The 20,174-nt window shown below is 49.0% G+C and overlaps 1 protein-coding gene across 4 annotated transcripts in view; it reads right to left on the bottom strand.

Moving 5' to 3' along the window:
• The window catches only part of DOCK1 (dedicator of cytokinesis 1), a 529,364-nt gene that overhangs the window by 120,976 nt on the left and 388,214 nt on the right, over nucleotides 1-20,174 (bottom strand). The window contains exon 30 of one of the 4 annotated variants that reach the window (XM_045040829.1): nucleotides 6,170-12,056. The exons of the other annotated variants lie outside the window; for them this stretch is intronic. Within the exon in view, the coding sequence (XP_044896764.1) occupies nucleotides 12,029-12,056 (28 nt within the window). The 3' untranslated portion in view covers nucleotides 6,170-12,028. Of the gene's footprint in view, nucleotides 1-6,169; nucleotides 12,057-20,174 lie in introns of those variants that run through there. 4 annotated transcript variants of the gene reach the window in all.

The following is a 20,174-nucleotide window of genomic DNA, read 5'->3' as shown; positions in this document are numbered from 1 at the left end:
AGAGTACATCTACTCGCTAGGTGGTGAAGATTCAATGAGCTAAAATGTGTGCAGTGCCTGGAATGCTCCGCAAATCTGGAGCGTTCCTGCAAATAGTAAGCACCATGTATGTGTTACGAGGTCTGTAAACCTCTCTCAAGCACTTCAGAGAACACGAGTTTAAGGCATCCACTAGAAATCAGTTGGCTGCTGACTTTTTTTAAAAAATATTTATTCTGAGAGAGAGAGAGAGAGAGAGAGAGAGAGAGAGAGAGAGAAGCTTGGGGGTGGGCAGTGGGAAGAGATGGAGAGAGAGAGAATCCCAAGCAGGCTCTGTGACATCAGTGCAGAGCCCAATGCGGGGCTTAAATCCATGAACCTCAAGATCATGACCCGAGCTGAAATCAAGAGTCAGATGCTTGGGACGCCTGGGTGGCTAGTGGGTTAAATGTCTGACTCTTGGTTTTGGCTCAGGTCATGTTCACACAGTTCATGAGTTTGAGCCCTGCATCGGGCTCCATGTTGACCGTGCAGAGCTTGCTTGAGATTCTCTCTCTGCCCCTCTCCTGCTCACACACACACTCTCTGTCAAAACAAGTAAAGACAAGAAAAGACAAGACAAGACAAGACAAGACAAGACAAGAGTAAGACACTTAACCGACTGAGCGAGGCACCTGGGCTGCTAACTTCTAATCAGAAAACCACATTCCAGAGGAGGGCTTTGGCTCTCCTTTTCTTGATCCAAAGTAGAAACATGAGAATAAAAATGGTCAAAAATTATTTTCTTTTGGGGCGCCTGGGTGGCTCATTCGGTTAAGTGTCTGACTTTGGCTCAGGTCATGATCTCGCAGTTCGTGCGTTCAAGCCCCGCGTCGGGCTCTGTGCTGACGGCTCGGAGCCCAGAGCCTGCTTCGGATTCTGTGTCTCCCTCTCTCTCTGCCCCTTTTCCGCTTGCGCTGTGTGTCTCTCTAGTTCTCTCTCTCAAAAATAAACATTAAAAACTAAAAAAAATAAATAAATAAATAACCACAACCCAGAAATTTTTTTTGTGTGTGTGAAATTTGTGCCCTCATAATGAGTTTAACGGATAATAGAAAGGTACATGGATGAACCGAAACATTTTAGGGACTCTCCCCTAAGGATCCAAGGAGCCTGGGTGTCGAGTGACAGTATCTAAAGCCTGAGCCTGTGTTCTAGTGTTATGCCACTGGTTTTGAGGACCCTGGTTGCCTGATGATGACTATAAGCTTCAATGAATCTTGTCTCTGGAATATTTTCCCAGCACCTAAAATTACAGAGGGGTGGGGCTTCATGAATGTACCAGCTGGTGAAGAAGTGTTTCTTCCTAACTGTCGGAGTGATGGACTTTGATCTGAGACTTTCCTTCATTATAAGCTGGTAGCAAAGAGAACAGGTAAGTTTCACCATTTTTAATGAGGCGCAACTAACAAGATCTCAAAAAAATAAATCAGTAAAACACACCCTAAGACTTGCCTTTGGCCAGTTCCCAACAGCATGGCTCTCCCGCTTACAGACATGTGACTTGTCGCTGGACTGGACCAAGTCCACATCCGCAAAATGGGCCGTCCGTGGGATGACACACGCATGAGTCTCCAGTCCCACCTGGGGCCCCAGTGGGGGCCGGACACGTGCCGTCTGCTGGAGCTGCCCCTCAGGAAATAAACTTCCCAGGCACTTCTGAATTCCCATATTGGCATGCTGTTTAATGAATGCCCAATTAACGGCAAGTATGAGATGACAGGCAGATGACAGTTAGGGCCGCTTCACGTGTCCCAGGAGATGTGGCTGGCGCGAGGCTGTCAACCGAATTTGAGATGGGTTATTTCTGCTCAGTCCGTCTCTTTGTCATTTCAGAGCCAGGGGTTGAAGGCATCAGAAGCAGAGATCTCTTCCCACAAGGATCTCCTCTCCATCGACGTCTACATTACACTTCTCAATGGCCTGAAGTACCTTTGTCTTCCTGATGCTTCCTGGTGACAACACATAGCCAAGCCGGGGAGAGTCGAGGACCTCTCCCGCCTCCTCAAGGATCACGAACCAGCTTTGTGTGAGCGGCGCCCTTCCTACGACTGCGGCTCTTTTCACCTCTGCCGCCATACCTCACCTTGGAGGGACTGTGCAGGAGTCAGAGGCACCGTGGCGTATTTCACAGTTGACCCTGACCCCACCCAGCAGCCCGAGAAACAGCGGACAGCAGCTGAGTGCTGGAATGCGCGGCAGGGGGAAAGCAGGTGCTGCTCGCCACACAGGAGGACAGGAGGGCTGACACATAAGCAGTTCTGCCGGCACCTGCTGGGCGAGGGGCTCCCGGGTGCACTCCTCCTCCATGTGCTGCGACAGGCAGGCGGGACTGGAGCATCCATGAGGCATGTGGCCCGACCAGAAGATGCGGAGCGGCAAGAGGAAGCCACACCTGCCACGACTCACGGGCCACAGGGCGTGAAGGTGGAGGCTGGTGCGCAGACTCAGGCACTCTCCCCTGGGAAGCCCCCGCAGGTAACTGAGCCGCCTGGTGTCACCACGGAAGCACCCCTTATACATGACATATTCGGGTTGAGAAGATACTGTCAAGGAAGACAGTTGAAACAGCCTGGCTTCGTTTGAGCACAACGGGCTGAAAGGAAATACATGCGTTTCGCGGGAGCCCCACAGCACCCATGGGCGAGCCGGCCCCCACCGCAGGGGCCCTTGCGGAGAGGCCAGAACGTGGGCGAGGAGGGAGAGCGCACGTGGGAGCGGACGCCTCGGCAGCACATCACCTACCCGCTTGGCAGGGTGGCTGGGGCAAGGTCACGCCTCCAGCCTTCCCAGCAAACAGGAGCCGGCACGCTGGACCAGCAGCACCACAGGGCAGGCGGGGCCACAGAACTCCAGAAGGTCAGCGGGAAAGTCCGAGCAGACTTCACATCCGCGCGTGCGGCAAGGCCGGGGAGAGAATGGGCTTGGAGAGAGGGGATGGTGGAGGAGATGGGACTTGACTTTTTCTTGGGGGGAGGGCAGAGAGGGGGGGAGGGCAGGGAGGGGGGGAAGAGAGAGGGAGTTCCAAGCAGGTTCTGCACTGTCAGCAGCACAGAGCCCGATGTGGGGCTCGAACTCACGAATGATAAGATCATGGCCTGAGCCAAAGTCAAGAGTCAGACGCTTATCCGGCTGAGCCACCCAGGCACCCTGGAGGCGGAACCTTCTACCTATGGGAAGTGACTGCAGTTCACCCTGTAAATGTTTGACTTGATTATTCTTTGGGATTCTTGGGACTCTAACGTGGAATGGCCCAATGACATCTGGAGCACCTTGGATTTGCAAAAGACAGTGAAGGGCACCAGGGAAATCCTCATCGAGGGCCGGGCGCAGGCCGCGCCACTGACCGTTTTCTCTGCTCGGCCTTCCGCACTGCCAAACCCTGCCCCTGCCGTGAGCAGGACACCATCAAGGGGGACAGAGGGCCGAAGGGGGCCAGGGAACTCTGCAGAGAGGAGGGCAGAGCTTTGTCAAGAACGGTGGGGGGGGGGGTGGGTTCAGCAAAATAAACGCCCTTCTCAGTTCTCCAGGCTGAGTGGTCCCACTTGCCTAAAGTGTTAAGCAACATCAGAAATTTATAACTGCGATGAGTCTAGTGACTTTTTTACATCGAGATAAAGAAAATCTTTATGAAACTGCCATTTAGAACACAGTCCACAAATGTCAAGTTAAATCAAGAGGAAGGTGCAGCACTCCAGCTTTGTGCTGATTTATTCTCGGGGCCATAAGTGGCCCTCGCCTGGAATCCCGGACCCCTGTCTGACACAGGTTGGAAAGAGGGAAGGCCAAGGACAGGGAAAGTCAAGCTGATGTGTGAACGACACAAGGGAGGCCAGAAGGAGTCCTAGCGGGTTTATGTTTTGTTTTTAAATGTTTATTTATTTTGAGAGAGAGAGAGAGAGGGAGGCAGAGAGAGAGAGAGAGAGAGAGAGGGAGAGAATCCCAAGCAGGCTCCACACTGTCAGCGTAGAGCCCGACACAGGGCTCGAACTCACAAACCGTGAGATCATGACCTCAGCTGAAACCAAGAGTTGGATGTTTAACCAACTGAGCCACACAGGCACCTCCTGGCATTTTTTTTTTTTAAGTAGGAAATTCAAAAGTGATATTCCTGAGTGTACTAGCTTCTTACGGCTGCTGTAACATGTTAGTTACTACAATTTGGTGGCTTAAAACAACCTAGATGCATTATCTTACAGCTCTGGTGGTCAGACGTCCAGAATGGGACATCCTGGGCTAAAACTGAAGTGTCAGAAGGGCTACACTGCTTCTGGAGGCTCTAGACAAGGTTCCAGAGGCTTCCATGTTTTTGCCTTTTCTGGCTTCTCACAGTCCATCTGCAACTGTAAGAGGTGACCCCTTGCCCCGTAACATCATTACTGCCAGGATCTGGGGATGCGGGACGGACCCCTCTGGGGGACTCTTATTCTGCCTACCACACTGAAATAACCAAGCGATCTGGCAATCAGAACACCTTTAGTGATCCAAGGTATCATCACGGTGCGTGTCTCCTGCTACAGCCGCCGGAGTTAATTCCCAAGGGTTTCTGTTTTCCACTATTCCTTCCACGGCAATGACCCTACCTCCTGGAAGGCAGACCCTACAGGTAAGCCGCCTTCTGTGTTCTTCATACCATCCTGTACTTTATGGGTTCCCGGTTCACATCAGAATTATCGATTATTGATTACTGATAGCTGCATGTGAATAACTGCCCGTCACAGACATGGCACTTTCCACACTAAATGGTTTAGACCAGGGATCGGCAACCTTCTTCTGTAAAGAGCAAACGGTAAATAAGTTAGGCCCTGCAGCCATATGGTCTCAGTAGCAACGATCCCATCCTGCTGTTACAGCAACAATGGCCAAAGGGAAAAATCAAATGAGCGGGGAAATGGCTCTGTGCCAATAAAACTTTATTTATGGACACTGAAATTTGACTTTCACGTCCTTTTTGCGTGTCATGAGATCGTCTTCTTCTTGACTTTTTGTTTTCAACCCTTTGAAAATGCAACATCCACCCTTAGCTTGTGGGTCACAGACAACAACAACGACCAGTGGCAGGACCACTCTGGCCCACAGATCACAGTTTGCCAACCTATGGCTTAAAATTATGTTTGGGCCCACCTCCCATTGCCTCATTCTCAGCCTACTCATCTTTATCAAGACGGGGCGCCCACACTGTGCTGGGACGTATACGGGTTGGGAAAGGGTGATGGGCTGAATTCGGCCTGGGAGGACGACTGGGCAGAACAGCAAGACGGAAGGCCGGGGCCATCCCCGGCGGTCTTTATGGACGTGGGGAGTGTGCTCAGAGTGCCCCGCCAGGAGTGAGACCCAGGACCCCGGGGGTCAGCCAGGTCGGGGAGCAGACAAAAGGTCAACGGTGGGATGTATATTTGGAGCCGGATCTGAGTTCACGTATAAACAAATCCTTGAGGAATGGAGGAGAGTCCATGGAAGAGAAATTTTAGAATAAGAAAACATTTTTAAAGAGGAAGGCCAAACATGGAGACTTGGGGAACTCTAGCAGTTCCTCTGGGCAGGAAAGGATGAACCCCTGAAGGAGACTGGGGTGGGGAGGGGGTGGAGGGGAGGGGACAAGGGAGGGCAGAGGTGCAGGGTTCCTGTGGGCTGGGCCTGGGTCTGACTCGTTTCCATACCACAGGGTGCTGCTCCATAAATTCATTCTAGAACAGATGAATGCCCAAAGGATCCCGGGGTCCCCGAGTTTGAACCTAGGATTTGACATCATGGTTCTCTCCCCTTCACTGAGCTTCCCACGTCCTGGTTTTGGGCTCCTTATACCTTCTGCTCACACCCTCAGCCTTGGGCCCATTTCTCAGGTTGCCTCTGGTTCACAACCCCCAGCCCCCTTCGCGGCTCTGACCTCATTTCCAGGCCTTCGTCCCGCTCCACGGTGTCCGATTTGATGCTATCAGACCTGATGGGATCGCAGCCACGTGGCTGCACAGGAGGGAGCCCTGGGCATCTCGTGCCACTTATACAACTGCTCTCTGGCTGCACCGGCCCCTGTGTGTCCACGGCCCCAGCCTACCCAGCCAGCCTTCTGGAAAGGCTCGAAATAGATTATTTAAAAAAAAGAGAAAAAAAACCCCACAAACTCCACATCTGCCTCTGCTCTCCCTGCCAGATTCCTTGTTTTTTTTTTTTTTTTTTTTAAATGACCCCTTTATTTCTTTGCTGTACTTCTCCCGATCGTATGTCTGTGCTAAAGAGGGGAGGTGGTCAAAGTGAGAGTCTCCAGAGCCAGGCCCCAGAGTCTTCTGCTCAGTAGACGCCTACCTGGAGGCAGAAAGAGAAGCCATGAGCTCAGGCTAGGTACAGGAGGGTGCTGGCTGTTGCCTTATCTACTCTTATCTACTCTTGTACAAAAAGCCTGATTTGGGGCACCTGTGTGGCTGCAACTCTTGATCTTGGCTGCAACTCAGGATCTCACGGTTCGTGAGTTCAAGCCCCGCGTCAGGCTCCACAGTGACCGCGTAGAGCCTGCTTGGGATTCTCGCTCTCCGCCCCTCCCCCGCTTGCTCTCTCTTTCTCTCTCTCTCAAAACAAATAAAATAAACATTTTAAGAAAAAAGTCCGATTCTACTGCCTATAAAATATGAACGATGATGGCTCCACCTCGTGGGTTGGACTTAAGATTAAACGGGATCCGAGAAAAGCAGACAGGGCTGGCATCCTCACTTCCCCTTTGCCTAGGAGTCCAGGAGTCCAGGAGGCTGAGAGGTGGTGAGCAATACCAAGAAATGTGGAAACAAGCCACGGAGCCAAGACGAAAGTCTGCTGCAAAGCCCATGATCCTTAGGTCCTTAGACAAAGCCACACAGACACAAGGCCGTACTCCGTCCGCTTCCAGAGGGCCTGGCAGTGATGATCCAAAGGCTACCTTCCCCTCTGACCATGATTAGAGGGACCCAGGCACTGCTGGGGTGGAAGGGGATGGAAGAGAGGATTTCCTTGTTCTGTCTAGCTCTCTCACATTTGCCAACACAACTGTTCCATTCTCCACTTCTTACACCCGAATGGGGCCATGGCGACGATGCGCATTGACTTTGCTATTAACGGAAGCAATTGGGTGATCATGGGCTAATGATTGTCTACCTTCTTAATGCTAAGCGACTTATTACCCATAAACACACACAGAAAGTGCTCCGGGAAGCTCCCGCCAGCCGAACACACGCAAGTTGAGCTTCTTAATTGAAAATATAATCTGTATTGCAGAGATTAAAATATATTGGATTCATTTTGGCTCTATTCTTCCCTATTGTCCCACATACATTTTCTTTATGCTACACAATCAAATTAGTTCCCCTGCTACGGAAATTATTTCCACACAATAAATCAATTTTATGGTGAAGCTATGACTGAATGTCCTATTTAAAGGAAAAGCAAATCAGGGATGGAAACAATTTTCTTACTGATGTGATCAGTGTTCGCACCACATGCTTTTGGCGATCTCTGTTGGTTTTGTCCCTTTTCATTTCTTAGTTCTCTTTTCCTCCCTCCCCTGTCCCTGGGGAAGCTTGAGTTTTGTGGGTGGAGAGGAGGCAGGTAGGAGCGAGCCCGAGAGGGGAACCCTTGGCAAGGTCATGTCAGCATCCCAGTTGAGGACACCCATGCCCACCCTCCGAGGAAGGTATCCCCACCTCCCCACCAGGAGCAACGCAACCAGCAGGCACTCTCCGGCCCTTGCCATGTCTGTTTCAGATCACTGATGCTAGGCAGACTTGTCCTACGCTTGCTGGATTGTCATCTGAGCTGTCTGTCGCCCAAGCAGAAGGCAAACTCCATGAAGGCAGGGGCCCCGTTGGTCTCAGTCAACATTAGCTGTCTATGTCTACAACAGGGCCTGGCACAAATGTATGCAAATAGTCAAATACCTTACAAAATGAGAGAATAGCACCATGTTGAGGCCAAAGCATGGTGAGCGTCATTGTAGCTGGAAGGAGTAGGAGGGAAAGTGGTGATGAGAGGTGGCCTTGGGGGCCTGACACGTGAACTGATGGGATGAACGCAGTACTAGGTTCCACTGACCTTTTCTCAGTGCCTTCCCACTCACAAGGGGAGTTCCCTCTCCCTGGAGGGCGTCTGCTTCCTTCCCCGAAACACGTGGCTAGCTCCTTCCAACTGTTTCCCTTCCCAGCCTTCTCAGACCCGCTAGTCCCCCCAAACACGCTCCTACAGACCCATGTGCCTCTCTGGCAGAGTGCTTGGGCTGCGTCAGTCAGTGGATGCTCTCTCCTTTGGTAGTCTGAGCAATGTCCCGCGTCTCCCCTGGGACTCTCAGCTTCCTGCCTGTAGGCTCCACCTCTGCTTTTGCTCACGTTCATCCCCAGCAGCTAGCGCTCCGCGCGGTCCATTAGTAGGCATGCAGGAAACACTTGAGCAGAGCAAGAATGAACAAACGTTGCCATGCAAACGATCCCCAAGCTCGTTTATGTAAAATCTGAATGCCGTTGAATTTAGTGAGTCAGTTTCCAGTTGTGTCCTTATGTACATTTCTACTTGAAGGTGGGAGAAGAGCAAGGTTACAAACCGCTGAGTGGGGTCCTTGCCCCAGATACTGAGGCAAGTTAGAGATCCTGTCTGCCTTCAGTCTAACGGCTCGAAGGCTGCTGTGCTCCTCATCGTCTGACAGCCAAGGCAGAGCCTGCGGGTGCTAGAACGGCAGCCAACTCTGCTGGTGGTGACCACTGAGTGCGTCTCCGCAGGGTGGCCGCTGTTGTTCAAACACCTTGAGGTGTCCACGTAAGAACTCAGGCGTCCTGCAGTAACATGCGGAGCAGGAAAGGCACCCCCAGCCGCATGTGAGAGGCACGCAGAATCTGCAGGCACGTTCCAGAGTTTGCAAGGCTTCGTGCAAGATTCATCACTCCAACTGTCCAAACCCCATGAGATGGCTCTGAGACAGGTTATCGTGTTAAACGGCCAACCCGGAAGGCGCAGCACAAGGTGGTTTGAGTGAATTACCTTCTTGACATCACCGATGAGTGAGCTTGATCTAGAATCCAGAGCTCCTACCCTGGACAACATGCATTCTCCAGAACACACTGTCACTTTCTTAATTTATTAGTTACATCAGGGGATCAGTACCCTGCGTACGGATCAAGACGCCTGGATCCGGGTTGGATGTTTGACAATTACCTCTGTGAACATGGCAAGGCAACTGAAGAGAGAAAAAGCTGTATGATTTCAACAGATCAAAGGGTTCCATATTATAGGAAATTTTAGAAATTGTAGGGAAAAAACACACACACACATCGTTTCCATGCTTTTTTTGTAAGAAGGTTGTAGTGGACCAAGCCTTTCTCTCGGGGGCCAAACTCAGATGCACAGAGAGTGCAGTTAAAGAGCAGGGTTGTTTTTAACTTGGGATTCTTGAATAAGAACACAGTGTGTGTCACTGTACCCATACCCACAGGCTCATACAAAAATACACATTTAATGAGGTCACAGAGTTAAGACTGAAATGGCTGAAATACATAGTGTGGGCCCAGAAAAACTGTCAGCAAAGTCTCAAAATAGCTTTACTAAGGTCTGTCAAATGTTGGGAAATCATCCAGGAAAAGGATACAAGAATGTACATAGAAGCATCAGCTCGTTTTAGCTAATGACAGCAGGGAACAGGATTTAAGAGAACACATTTCATTATTTAAGGGGAATTTCTACGTTCCATGCCGACATGGTTTTCATGGCTAGCCAGGGGTGGTCAGGGGTCTTTGTTCTTGGTTTCCAAGTCCGTCTGCAAGTGCACCAGGCAGGTGCATTCGGGGTAGGGCTGCAGGGAGGGGGGACGCGAGGGGAGAGCGGCTCCCCATCTCTGTTTCAGTTTCTCTAGAGGATGATGCTGTTCCCTAGGCCCAGCTTCAGTTATCTTGGTACCACTGCCCTTTGGAGCAAAATGCTATCTTTCTTGGCCCAAATCACCAACAGTTCAAAAAAAAAAAAAAAACAAAAGCCCAAGTATCACAAAAATAACAACCCAAACACAGTACTTTCAAATAGGAAACAGCAAGAAGAAAGGAAGCAAAGCCTTTTGAGTTTTTAATGCTCTATTCCAAATGAATCAAAAACAAAGCCAAACAGAACACAGGTGGCTTTTTCTACCTGTCTTCAACACGATTTTGATTTCTAAAAACAAGAATTCAATACCTGCCTCCTACCTTCTAACCAGTATCATGGAGTTTCACCATTGCATCCATAGAGTCCATCATTGGCCTTTCCCCCAGATTCTAAGCAAGAGAGGACACACAAACGCCTGTCCGCGCCTGGCACAGAAGGCCACGTGGCACACTGAATTTCAATCATGGGACTCCAGCGGCAGCCCTCATAACGGATGAAGATAACAGGGCGCCCTATCAATCTGCTGGGGCCACCATGACCAAGTCCTATCACGGGAAGGGCTTACACAGCACATTCTTGTTTCACAGTTCTGGAGGCTGGAAATCATGATCGGGGGGCAGCCAGGTTGGTTTCTCCTGAGGCCTCTCTCTTTGGCGTGTGGATGGATGGCCGCCTTTTCCCTGTGTCCTCATGTGATCTTCCCTCTGTGAACACCTGTATCCTAATCCACTCCTCTCCAAAGGACATCCATCATATTGGGTTAGGGTTCACTCTAATGATCTCATTTTAACTGTAATTATCACTGTAAAGGCCTTATGTCCAAATACAGTCCCATTCAGAAGGTATCGGGGATTAGGATTTCAACAAATGAATTTGGGAGGAAGGTGCTTAATTCAGCCCATAGCAGGTTCATTTCCGTGGGCTATTTCACATCTACTTTTAGCAGGCTAGAGAACAGGGTTGTCATGATGGATGAATCTACATGTACGTTTAGAGTTTTTTTTCCCTGGCCAACATTCCCTGCCACCACCACCCCAGTCCTCACATGGATGAGGGGACAGCTCTCCCCTGTGCCAAGTGGATAACCATACAAGCATAAGGGAAAAAGAGCTGGCCCAGAACAACTGTAAGCCCAGGACCCACTGGTTGGGGACGGAGGGCCTGCTTCCCTGCTTCACATACTATGTAATCACTGTATCATGACCACGATTGTCTACACTGCTTACCTGGGTCTATCTGCCCATCTGAGTAGCAACTGTCTTAAAAGCAGAACCCAAATATTTCATCTCTGAATCCCCAACGCGCAAAGTAGAGACACAGCACATGCCTTCTAAACACAACAAGCCCGTATAGTGTGTGTGTGTTCATAAATGCCAGTGCTGAGCCCCTCTGCCAGTCCCAGGAGGGGTGAGCCCGCCCAGGGCTCCCACATACAGGAACTTCCACGTGAGACAGACAAGGTTCCTGCCCTCATAGCCATTTCCAAGAGGAATATAGGGAGACCGAAAGCCAGCCTCCCTCGAGGTCCTCCTGTGGCCCAGGTGGCCCCTCTCAATTTGAGAGTAATGGGATTTTGTCACATCGTGATTCCTAGTTTTCAACAGAAACCTAACGGAGACAGAAAACATGTGGCTTTGCCTACATATACACATGTACTCAAAATTACTTACAGGGGCAGCAGCTTTGGGGCCAGAGAGCATTCAGAATAACTCACAACTGAACGAAACTCATGTATAATGTAAGTTGCTAAAAATGTTTTGGACTTTCCCCAACACCAGTGTGATGTTCATCTCAGAAGTCAGCAGGCAAAGCTTGTCCACAGCTCGTCCAGAACCCCCCGCGAGGAACCATCATTCATTTCTAAGTGGCTGTCAGCTTGGGCCTTTTGTCATTCTTGTTTCCTTCCTTTGGCTCATTGTGAGAAAAATGGTCTATCAAGGCAAACACACACCCATACCCACAATGTCACCACCTCGAAACGTTCTCAGTCCCAAGGAGAGCATTTCTGTGGTCTGCCTTTTCTTCTTTTCAGGATGCACTGAAAACGGTCATCAGTACAATGACCCAGGCCCCTGAAGGAATTTCAGATCGTCAGCAGGCTCATCATCCCAAGTGCAAAAACAGGTGTGTACAAGATGCTTTTAAGTCAAGAGAAATATTTCCAATTTCGATATCTGTGGGCATGAAATGTTATTTTCTTTAGAGGGTGCAAAGCTCCAAACACTACCACATAAAATCTATTCCACACAACACCTCTTCACAAAACAAATCAATTGTGTACATCACAAGGAGCTGCTCTACAAACATCTCTCTCTCTCTCTCTCTCTCTCTCTCTCTCTCTCACACACACACACACACACACACACACACACACACACACACAGACCCAGATGGAATGCAGATATGCATAGACGGCTTGGACACGCACAGGGTAGAAGGGAAGAACGGACGGAAGCCCGAGACAAGGGAGGGGTGCTTGATTGTGGGCCGGTGAGAGCGCAAAGTTCCTGTGCCAGAGATAAGGAAGCGGGGTGAAGCCGAATGAAAACATGTACCAACTCAGAACCACGCAGACGGGAGCCCATGGGGGTCGAGGGTCCAGGAGATGCCAGGTTGGGTCTTTAGTTCCAGATTAGATCCCCCTGCCCATAGGTGAATGGGTCTCAAGAACGGCACTGGCAGGCATCTCCAAAGGGAAGCTAGAGAAGATTAGGGGCAAGAGGGCTGGGGGAGGTGGGGGGAGGGAGGCCAAAAAGGGAGAGGTCAAGACTGACGGGATGGAGGGTGGGTGTGGATCGAGACCTGAAAGAGCAGGATTAGGTCCCAGGCAAACCCCTGACAACATCAGGCAATGAGAAATGACCTCCTTTCCTTGAGGAGGCAGTATTTCCTTTGACAAAGGCTCTGATGACCTAGGGGGATTTCGGAGACGTCGTTGGTCATTTTCTTGACCTAAAAAAATTTTTTTTAACGTTTATATTTATTTTTTTGAGGAGGAGACAGACAGAGTGTCAGCAGGGGAGGGGCAGAGAGAGGGAGACAAGGAATCCGAAGCAGGCTCCAGACTCCGAGCCATCAGCACAGAGCCCGACGCGGGGCTTGAACCCACCAACCATGAGATCATGACCTGAGCCAGAGTCGGATGCTTCACCCACTGAGCCACCCAGGCGCGCCTCATTTTCTTGGCTTTAAACAACTCAAACTTGAGCAGTCAACAGAGGACTGTCCTTTTAGGCCCTTCGAAGTCTCCTTAGGTTCACGTCCTCGTGGACTCCTGGGGCCAGCACCGCCAGCAGGCTGCACGAGGACAAAACTGAGAGACCCGTGGTCAGCTCCGTTCCTGCTTCTGTGACCTGGGACAAGGTCCTTAGCGCCCCAGAGACTCTGTCTGTAAAATGAGAACAGACTGAGGAGTTGTGCGAGGAGTATAATGGGAAGCCAATGTATTTAAATAAGAAACAAAGTAAAGCAGACCTCACGCCCATTAGGATGTCTACTATAAAAAAAAGGAAGAAAAAAACAAGTGTTGGTGAGCACTTGTAGAGAGACTGGAATCTCTGTGCACCATTGCTGGGGCTGTAAAATGTTATAAGTGATATAAAAAGCATAATGGCTGTTCCTCGAAAAGTAAAAATAGAATGACCGAGATCCAACAGTCCCACTTAGAGGGAAATCCCCCCCGCAAAATTAAAAACAGGGTCACACACAGTATTTGCACACTCCTGTTCACAGCAGCGTTATTCACAACAGCTAAAGAATGGAAACCACCCAATTATCCATCAGTGGATGAACAGACAAAGAAAACGTGGTCCATCTGCACAACAGAGTATCATTCCGTCTTAAAAAGGAAGGAAATACCTACACCTGCTACAATATGCCTGAACCTTAGGATGTTGCACTCAGTGAAATGAACTAATCACAAAAGGACACATACAGTATGATTCCACTTCTAGGAGATATCTGAGGTAGTCAAATTCACAGAAAAAAAAAAAGTAGCATCGTGGATCCTGGGGGCTGGGGGGAGAAGAAAATGGAAAGCTAGTGTTTAATGGGGGAAAAGTTTCAATTTTATAAGATAAAAAATGGGAACAACACTATGAATATTGGTAATGCTAGTGAACTGTACACGTAAAAATGTTTAAGATGGTACATTTTAAGTTTTAGGTACCGTGTCAGAATTAAAAGTAATTTTTTTTTAATTAAACACACACACACACACACACACACACACACACACACACACACACACAGTCAATGTCCTTATGACACAGGAAGGGCTCAGCACACTGCTTTGTTATTCTCAGCACACGGATTTTGGTACGCGACCAAGATGCCCATTACTGCTGATCTCCACTGGCTACTTTTCTAGGTGAGTGAACGGCGGGCTAATTGGCCTCCTTTTTGCACTGTAAAATTGGGAAAGCCTTATCTGCTGTGGGCGCCAGAAGCACTGGGCAAGATTAAATAAGACTGGTTGATCATCACGGGTTGTAAGACTGCAAAACCATTCCAAATATCCAGAGAAAACCCGAGACCACCTCTTACAGAGTGAGAAGGCCCAGGACACCTGCGAAAAGGCATACGGATGACTCAGGCCCGAAGGGAAGTTGGGAAGGAGACAATAATTTAAATCATTTCAGTAAGTCCCAGAACCCTCTTTCCCTTCACTGAGGACAATACAACAAGGGAACGGACCTCACTGAAAAGACACAGAAAGTCCCTCCTCCAGGGAGGAATGGCAAACACTCAGGACAGTACGCTAACCGGGGAGGGGTCAGCTCCCTCTTCATCACAGGTGGACACGGGAGGTGCTCGGTAAAGGACGACGTATAGCTGGTTTGCCATCAGCACGGAGGGACCAGGGGTGTGCTCCTCTAAGGGTGGACCCTAGAAGAGCTGTCGTGGACGCCCCTGGCAACTTGCTGGAAATGCAGAGTCCCAGGCTCCTTCCCGGGTCCTGTGGATTTGAATCTGCATTTGGATCAGCTCTTTGGGAGATCTGTGTGCACAACAGCGTCTGGGAAGCACGGGGTCCCCCTGACCGATTCTTACCCCGTTCCACCATATTCACGTATTTGTGACTCAAAGGAATAAAACCCCCTGAAGGAGCTTTGGATCCGAGGTTGGCTCGAACTTAAGAACAACGCAGGCCTGCCCGAATCACACTCATTTCAGATTAATTTTCTGCCACTGGCTCTGGCCGTACCTTTATTTCTCTTCTTCCGATTGCCATCTAATAAGACATAACGGGAGATAAATCAGCCTCCTAGTTTGGGGCATTAAGAGATTGTGGTGATGTGTGCTAGCAGCCCACTGGAGTTTATTTTCTTCTATTTCCTGACAACTGAGGCATTAAATAGTCTTAAATCATCACGCTGTCCCTTGCCTGCTCTGTGACCACTCCCGCGGCTTTGGAAATCCAATATGAGAAATCATTCTTTATAGCAACCTCCATAGCTGCGAGCCAAGCAATTTAGAGAACGCTTTTATGAGAACAGTTTCTACATACTCTGCTTCTGTTACAAATTACTCCCTCGCTTTGACAACGCTTACAAAATATGCAGTTTAAGTAATACAAATGGGTTATCAAATTTCCATGATATCAACGGTCAGAGAAGTTGTTCCCCATCAAACAAACCCAGAAAGAGGAGGCAACGAAGCTCAACTATTTACTTGCCATCCAGCCATCCCACCCGATTTACAGCTCAGCCACTGAGGGAAAGCGCCATCCCCACTTCCGGCCTTTCCCAGGGTAATTGCTCAATGCTGGATGGGCTGCCTCATCCCTTCTTTGTACTAGGCGGGCGGGTTGGGGTGGGGGAGGGTAGGATACAACAGGCTCCCGTTCCTAGCAAACACAAGTCCTAATCCTCAGTTTTAATTACCACCAGGACTGTGATAAGAAACGCAGAATATGGTACTCCTTTGATCTAGAACAGGAGATGCGAAAGGAATTTTTTTTAACATCGCGAGCCATCTCATTGATTAAAAAGCGTTAACATCGAGCATGAAAGAAAGTCCTCCATGAGGTTGGGAGTTCCAACAAGCCTTGGACATGCTCAGAGAAACACAGAAGCACGGGTGCAGCTGTGTCATTGCTAAGACGATGCAGATAATCCCACACTGAGATCCTGCAGAGAGCGGGCTCAGCAAAACTCCCAGGTCACCTCCCGAGAGACTGAAGAACCAGGTGGCAGGATCCACGGCACAGAGAGAGCTGGCCAGTGGCCTGGCACTCAAGCACGTGCCAGTCAGGTCCTAAAATACTCGCGAGGATTAACAAAAGTAAATGTAAGCCCAAGGAGCTGCCAGACCAGGGCAGAAAGTCAAGTGGTTTTCTGAATTTGCACAAACCACAAAGTCAACAGGACTGGATCAAGAAACACAATCTGAGACTCATCCTGTGGTACAGCTAGAAATACGGTAACCTCATCTAGCAAGTAGACTTGAAATCTGTGGCCACTTCCCCACGGATTTTCTCCTGGGTCAAAAGGCAAAAGACGTAAACGGAACCAGCCCAGCAGGTTGGTGTCCCATTACCGTCCAGGGGCCATTACTGAGTCAACTAGAGGGCTGCCTGCCCGCCCCCCAGCCTGGCACCACACAGCCTTACCTGGGCTGTGACAACTCTGGGGAGACGGGCAGCAGAAGAAGGAGACCTCCCCAGGGGAGCAGCTCCCAGCACAGATAAGGAGGCTGAGAGGTCTGGACGGCAGGATGTCCCAGGGATGGTGGTATTTGTACGGTCATGTGCTCGCTAAGAGGGAGGGTGGGGAAAGCTTGCATCTACGTGGAAGTCTGGGAGACCTGAAATGGGCCAGGAATTCTGCTGTGGAAGGGATCTAAACAGTACCGGGCTCAAGCAGGGCCTTACTCAGGAGAAGACAGGCCCCCAGAGAGCAGGACTCCTCCACCAGGGGCCTCAGAGGTGTCTGGCGTCTGCTTCTGTCCCAGGCCAGGCTGGGACCACCCACTAGGATCTGGGAAGGGCATATCTGTCTCCCAACTGGGCACTGTTTGCCGTGACACAGTGCATTAAACACCAGAACATCTTTTGGAGATTTAGGGTCCAATTTTGGAGACCAGATTAAGATCTAAATCATCTTGGGGCATCTGGGTGGCTCAGTCGATTAACCGTTCAACGTTGGCTCAGGTCATGATCTCACGGTTCGTGGGTTTGAGCCCCATGTCGGGCTCTGTGCTGACAGCTCGGAGCCTGGAGCTCACTTCGGATTCTGTTGTCTCCCTGTCTCTCTGTCCCTCCCTACTCGTGCTCGATCTCTCTCAAAAATAAATAAAACATTAAAAAAAAAATCTAAATCATCTCCAAGGAGAAGAGGGTGGGAGGGGAGAGTGGACGGTCCTGCAGAGAAAGTGCAGATCCTGAAAAGGTACAGGGGTGAACCGTGACAGTGTGGTGTTTTGTGTTACAGTGTCATTCCTGCCAAGGACCTCGCTGCCCACATGTGTGCATAAGAGGAAGGAGTTTCATCTGCCTTTCAGGAAATGACGGAACCGTCAACACAGAGCATTAAATGTTCAAACAAGGCGATGTAGGGCCAGCGGCACCATTAATCTGATGAGCAGGGCGCCAGTGGGCTCTCCCACCCTCTTTACTGGCTTTCAGAGCAACAGATTGAACTTATCAAATTAACATTACAAAAACCAAATGAAAAGATTTTCTTATAAATGGGTCCTACTTTTAATCCTAAAACAGTTCTGAAGTATTGTCAGGGTACTGTATCTTTTCAACGATGGCTAATTTTACTCTTACACTTTGCATATAATACATGTAAATATTTTTCTTAATTCTTATCCAGAGAGAGATTATAGCAAATTTCCTTTTAAGAAATCAAGACGTTCCGATTCTCAAATTTCAATTTTAATGCCTCCCATTGCTTTCCTTTCGGTTTAATTTCATAATAGCTAAAAATCTAGCACGAAGAGATAAATTTGAAAGCCCCCTGAACAGTTATCCATGCTTCCCTATCATACAGTCAGTGTAAACAAAACACATTTCTCTGACAAATTCCTAAGGCCATAAAATGTCAAAGTCAGAGAAAGTAGGCCCAATGCTGAACTTAGGAAAAACTTGTACGTGAAAGCAAAAGAATTCTCACTCTCATCAATACAGACATGTTTTCCCATCCAAGTACTAACCAGGCCCGACCCTGCTTAGCTCCCGAGATCAGACGAGATCGGGCGCGTTCAGGGTGGTATGGCCGTAGACAATACAAACATGTTTTCAAATGCCCCGAAGAGCCCCTACGATACCAAGCATTTGGCTTCTCCATACAGTTATAAAGCAGGGTTTTGTATTATTATTATTTATTGTGAAAGGAGAGTTGACATGCAATGTTATATTGGTTTCCGGTGCACGATCTAGTGATTCGACACTTCTACCCATTACTCAGGGCCCCCCACGGTGAGTGTGGTCACCATCTGTCAGCAGACAACGTTACCACAATATCATTGACTGTACTCTCTCTGCTGTGCTTTTTCTCTCCGTGACTTACTTATTTTATGAATGGAAGTCTGTGCCTCTTATTCCCCCTTCATCTGTTTCGCCCATCCCCGAATCACCTCCCTTTCAGCAACCACCAGTTTGTTCTCTGGATTTTAGAGTCTACTTGTTTGTTTGCTGGGTTTTTGTTCATTCGTTTCCGAACCAGGTTTCGGGCGAACGTGCACATTCACTGCGCGCACATTCACTGCTCCTGCACGTGTGGGCCAGAGACACTGAAACAGCACAACACATCGAGAGACCACTGAGCTGAATAACTGAACACGGAGACATGTCTCCCAAGTAGGCACAGCATCTCTGACAAGCACTTTTGAGGTTTTCAAGCTCATATACCAACCCAAACCAGCTATATACCAAAAATTTCCTTGAGCTAAACACACACACACACACACACACACACACACACACACACACACACAACTTCCAATTACTTTGATTTAAATACAGAGATGCCACAAAACAGGGTTTATGCCACCTGGTCAACCTTGTCTTGTAAAGGCCAAGGGCCTGGTCTATGACATGAACACAGGTCTAGAAGAGCCACCTCTGGATCAACTACGAGACACAAACCAGGAAACTTCTACCTTAGTATGGAGACACCACGGCAAACCTACATCTGAATTCTAGTCTTAAACGCAGCCCCTCTGGATTCTCTTCTGATTGCAAAAAGACTGGCAGTCTCGTGTAAGATTTTGTTCCTGTGGGTCAATTGTTGAAGCTTACATGCATGCGCTGCTACTCCCCGTTTGTCCCCAGGAACTCCGTGTCTTGGCACCCAAGGGGCACATCTCACTTTCTGTACCGTGTTACCAGACAGTCACCGTCTCTCCTAAACTGTAGGTCCAGAAGGTGGGACCTGGGCATGTATATCATGGGTGTTCCTCTCAAAACCTTGCGGTGGGCAACGTGTGCGTTTGGGTTGAGAACTCAAGTACAGCAGAAATCCTCTAAAATTCTTTTTAGGGAAATAAATTCCCAAGTTCATGGGCATCTCCATAAAATATGCTGACCAGTCAGTCTCCAGGGCTGACTGGCTTCTCTCTAGACATCTGGGCTCTCTTCCTACACGCAGGCATCAGAGAGCACAGTCCCAAGGTCAGCTGGGTAATTAAATACAAAATGAAACAATGCATTTGAGTGCCAAAAAGGAAGAACCATTTCTGGAAAAGGAAATCCCATCTTTTAGAAAGATGATAAAGGTAAAGAGCTTTAAAAATTCGGCAAAATTAGGAAGGCGGAGACGAGAGGAAAAAGAGAAAATCTCGTAACTCCACATCAAAGGAAGCTTACGTGAAAGTTAATCAGTGGAACCACATTCACAAATAGGCACTGGCCCTACATGGCCCTACATTAAAAATCAGCAGAAAAAAAAAAAAAAGGAAAAGTGAAAAATGTTAAGGTGTGTGATAATCATAAAAATCCTTCCACTTTTTCAATTAGTCACCTCCCTTCTGGCTTCACCTCACTGCCAGAGACCCTGCCTAGTCTGGAAGGCTTTAAAATTTAAGTGAATGCCACAAGTGGGCATTAAGAGACTTCAGGAAAAGGCACGACCAAAAAAGTTTTCTCTTTGGTATCAATACAAAATTACGCTAGAAAGTTGCTCAACATGAAAGAGGAAATTTATTTTCTGAAGCACCACTGAGATGGCCTCAGGTGACCGGGTGCTGAGGAACAAGCTGCTGGCGTCACCCCTCATGGAACAGCGCGTTTCTGGATTCATCTGCGAACGCTTGAAGAGGCTCCCTCCGCCTACTTTCCAGTCTCA

Source organism: Felis catus, chromosome D2, assembly GCF_018350175.1.
Source record: "Felis catus isolate Fca126 chromosome D2, F.catus_Fca126_mat1.0, whole genome shotgun sequence".
Taxonomy (NCBI): Eukaryota; Metazoa; Chordata; class Mammalia; order Carnivora; family Felidae; genus Felis; species Felis catus.
Note: the sequence above shows the minus strand (reverse complement) of the source record. Positions and strands in the feature narration are given on the sequence as shown.